The 4,308-nt window shown below is 47.3% G+C and overlaps 1 protein-coding gene across 1 annotated transcript; it reads right to left on the reverse strand.

Moving 5' to 3' along the window:
- Nucleotides 1-393: 393 nt before the first annotated feature.
- On the reverse strand, nt 394-2,573 carry LOC131902191 (proline-rich protein 23A3-like). Its single transcript, XM_059253232.1, has one exon. The coding sequence runs from the start codon at nt 2,319-2,321 to the stop codon at nt 1,359-1,361; it is 963 nt and encodes a 320-aa protein (XP_059109215.1). The 5' UTR covers nt 2,322-2,573; the 3' UTR covers nt 394-1,358.
- Between the last annotated feature and the right edge of the window lie 1,735 nt (nt 2,574-4,308).

Genomic DNA, 4,308 nt, shown 5'->3' on the forward strand with positions numbered 1-4,308 from the left:
AGTTGTAATTCCTGTCACTGCCAAGCCATCACATGGACTGAAAAAGACAGCGTGGAGCACCATGCACAAAGCAAACATTTATTAAAATGTTAACATTGACACCTTAAGGCAACTCTTCAATCATTTCTCATTCTAACCATCTCTGCTCGAGTTTCTAAAAGAGCATCTAATTATTAAAAAGTCCTTTAGTCCCAATCCTGGCCTCATTTGTTCTCTTACTGTGTGTTTGGGTGTACGCCAAAGACTCAGGGCTCAACATAGCTCATTTATGAAGATACTTTAATGCTCAAGTTCTTAAAATACAATTTAATTCCATTATTAAATCCAACATTTGGACAAAATCTTTGTACTTAGCCAAAACCAAAAAATCCAACATTTTTTTATGATCAGAAATATTATAAAGTAACATCTTCAACAGGACAAAGACTATCTAACAACTATTTACAGAAAAGATAATATTCTATGACAAAATTTAAGTAAGTGCATTACAATAGGAATGTCCCTCCCAAATACACTTCAATTGAACTTAAATATCCAATAGAAAATGTTAAGGAAAAATAAGATGTTTTAGATGTGTTAAGGGCCCTAATTTTTTCATTAGAGAGTTTTTTATCAACCATCCAAAAGAAGGTACATAAAATTACTAAAGAAATTAATAAATTTTGTTGGATATCAAATCAACATAAGACAATACAATAGTAACAATGAACAACATAAATTTGGGATCTTCTAATTATTCTAACAATATAGTCTTATAAATAATTATCATAACATTAGAATTATGACATCCAGAACAGGAGAACTATATTAAAAATACAGAAAATGGTATCAAGAGATTTGGTGTTTGTGGAAAGAAAAAGAAAAAGAAAACCCAACTCCTTCTAAAGTCAAATCTAAACAAGCCCCCAAACAAACAAAAGCCCCACTAATATAAACTACTTCTTAATTATTAAAAAAAAGAACATGATCATTGCTTTCCTTGCTAAATTTATTTCATAAAGAACAGCATCCGTGAGGTGCAACCATTTGCTAGATTCTCCCAAGTGAGGAGTAGCCTCCGGAAGGAAAGGGACCACGGCAAAAAAGTGGGTACACAGTCGGAGAGATTAGTGCTAAAGCTCATAAGATAAACGCAGTCAATTCAAGGCCCCAAAGTAGGTGATTTTCAAACAGGGTGTGATCTGGCAGCGATGGATCTTTCTTCCAGACTTTCTAGCCAACCACCAATCCAATATTCTGCGTTCTGCCCATTTCAAAAACAAGAGTGTCCTTCTAGCCTTGTAGACTGTGCAAAGGTACTCACAATGGCTTTGGGAAGCCTTTCACTTGCAGGGCTTCAAGGATTTGTGAGGGGAAGTTCACTCACAGAACAGTCGCCTCCGGGCCTTGCACGGGGCCCGTGGAGAGTGTGGAGACTGTGGAGGGCGCTGCTCTTGAGGACTTGGAGGAGGAGATGGAGGCAGAGACTGCAGTGGTGAGCTAGGGAAGGGTCCCAGCAGGTAGCTGTCCAGGTCCCAGATAGACCTGGGAGAATATCTCTCTGCATTAGAGGAGGGCACCGGAGGATATGGTTCTGGGATGCGGCCCTGAGACCAAGGACTGGGCATCCTAATGATGGAGGAAAGGAGCCCTGAGGCCTGACCTGCTGGAGGATCCATCCAAGGAGACAGGAAGCCCAAGTCTGCATCTTCATCACAGGCGTCCTCTTGGTAGGAGCTGTCTAAGACGTACTCACAGAAGGATCCCTGCGGGAAGACGATGAGGTGGCCCTGGGGCATTTCCAGGAGAGACACCTCCTGCGGGCTGGTGGACGAGAACTCAGGCTGTTCAAGATGGGCGGAAGACTGGAGGCCCTCGGGGACGAGAATTAAAGTGTGTCCTGGGAGCGACACTTGCAGGACCGAGGTGGGCTCGGGCTCCAGCAGCAGGTCGACGTCTTCCAGCTGCAGTTGCATGGCGCAGCCAGCGGCCAGGAACACCACGGAGGTGAGCGCGTCGCTGGCGGGTCCGGCGGGCGCTTCCATGTCTGGCGGCGCCAGGGTCTCGTGGCGGGCGGGCTCGTGGAGGCGGCGGCGCTTGGCAGGGCTGGGTCCTTGTGGCTGCGGTGGCCAGCAGGGCTCGGGGTCGACGCTGGGGCTGCGGGGCCGCACGTGCATCCTGTAGACGGCGCAGCGGGGCCGGCGAGGCGCGGGGTGCAGCTTAGGTGCGAGGACGCGGGCGGAGCGGCTGCAGTGCGGGGCTCTGGAGTGCTGCGCTTTCCTCAGGTCCCGCCGGATATACCCTGGATGCCAATTATATATGAGAGATGCGCGGGAACCCATGTCACGCTAGGCTCCGCCCCCTCCAGGCTCCGCCCAGGAGTGTCAAGCCGACCAATGGCCATGGCTGTAGTTTGTAGGTCCGTGTGTGGAAATGCGTTCTTCCCGCTCCATGAGCAGCCATTGGTTTGTAGGCCTTCGCTTCCGCTTTGGATTGTGGGCCTTGTATGCTTCCGTCAGATTATAGCGGTAAGCTAGCCCTGCTCAAGTCTCGCGAGTGGAATGTTATGTCAGCACACTGAGGTGTAAGCCTGGATTTCAGCCTTCGTCTCAACATAGACCTTTCCTGTTCTACTCTTGACATACAGTGTCGATAGTTTTGCGTGTATCCTTGAGCCTCTGTCCGATTTTTAAATGACCAGCAATCGTTCTCCAAGGATGGAAAGCTAACATGCTCTGTGATTAAAGTTGCTGTCTTTATGATGCGAGCCAGTCTTGTGAGCCTTGTGCTGTCGGCTGAAATACAAGCTTACTTACTTGGATCTAAATCCCAACTCTGAGGTATATCGTCTATCTGTTTTTAGGCCAGTATATAGCTGTTGAAAAGTCATGCCAAAGAGTTAACAACTTTCCTAGGATCCGGGATCTCGCTGAACTAGGTCCGGCATTTCAATCCTCGAGGAAGTTGATCGTCCAGCGCATTGATCTACAGCTTCAAGACCTGTTTGGCGTATCAAGACGGCGGAATGATAACAGGGTAAAAATGGACATCACTGATTTTTAGAATGAGTAATGTATTTAAATGCCAATGGATGGCAACAAAATAGTTCCTCTTACGCCTGTCTTTTAGCCATGTTATTCCTCAGCCTGAAGGCAGTTATATAATAGACTATCCTGTTCATTTAAAATAAAATCATGCACATATTATTTACATTTCTTTACTTTTTTTTTTTTTTTGTTTTTCGAGACAGGGTTTCTCTGTGTAGTTTTTGGTGCCTGTCCTGGATCTCGCTCTGTAGACCAGGCTGGCCTCGAACTCACAGAGATCTGCCTGGCATTTTTAAGGGCTATGTAAATGTCCATCCTGTTTGAATCCTCTCTCCCTGTTTTTTTTTTTTTTTTTTAATGGAGACTGGCTATCAAGTCCAGAATGACTTTAACTGAAGTTCCTCCTGCTTCCGCCTCAGAATTGGAATGATAAGCTTTGTGACACCATGCTCCACCTACATCAGGTCCTTTTAGATGGACCTTTAAGCCTGTGGAGTGCCAGTGGTGACGCTGGAATCCTCTTGCGCGACTCTTTGGTATTAGTGCTGTGAGGGGAATTTAAAAGCCCTGCCTGTATGCTGAGCCATTCAGGGAATGCTGGTCTTCAGTCTGGAAATTACCTTCCTGCTGGATTTCTGGTGTTTCTGCCCGTGAGGCTGAAAATTTTCCCAAGGAATAGCGCCCTGGGGCAAGACAACTCTGGGAGGCCAGTTCGGGCTCCTGGAGGGTTTCGAAGGAAGGCCACGGTGGGAACCTGCAGTTCCGGATGCCCCTTCCCTGGGGTGAGAGTGAGTGTTTCTGGAAGCTGTGTTCTGTCAGGCTCCCAGGTGACCTAAGCTGAACGCCTGGCCAAGGGCGGGGGTGGGGCGAAGCTTGTTTTTGGGTTCTGGAGAGGTCTATCTGTGACCCTTGACCGTTTCAAAATTCCAAGTAGCAGAATGTTCCCAAATGGGTGCTACTGAAGATGGAGGTCAGAGGGCACACACGTCACAGTGTCACAGGCAGCACCCAGCGGGGTCTCAGGGCTGAGTGGGTGGCACCTGTATCTGTTGTTTGTTTGGTCCCACGAGCTGAGCTTATCTTGGCGAAAAATCTAGATCTTCTGACCAGGACAGAAACGACCCTAGCATGGATCTTGGTTTCCCCTCCTCTACCAGTTCCTCTAATTGGGTGATACTGGGCAAGTCATTTCCCCGTTCCTCTAGGACTCTGTTTTCTCACATGTAAATGCGGGAAACACCATCCTTCGGTACAGGGTGGTTGTAGAGTGCAAAATTCTGGG

This window comes from Peromyscus eremicus, unplaced genomic scaffold (assembly GCF_949786415.1).
Source record: "Peromyscus eremicus unplaced genomic scaffold, PerEre_H2_v1 PerEre#2#unplaced_3650, whole genome shotgun sequence".
NCBI lineage: Eukaryota > Metazoa > Chordata > Mammalia > Rodentia > Cricetidae > Peromyscus > Peromyscus eremicus.

Bases quoted from the DNA above. Each gene is read 5' to 3' on its own strand.
- LOC131902191 (XM_059253232.1), bottom strand. From the start codon at position 2,321: ATGGGTTCCCGCGCATCTCTCATATATAATTGGCATCCAGGGTATATC.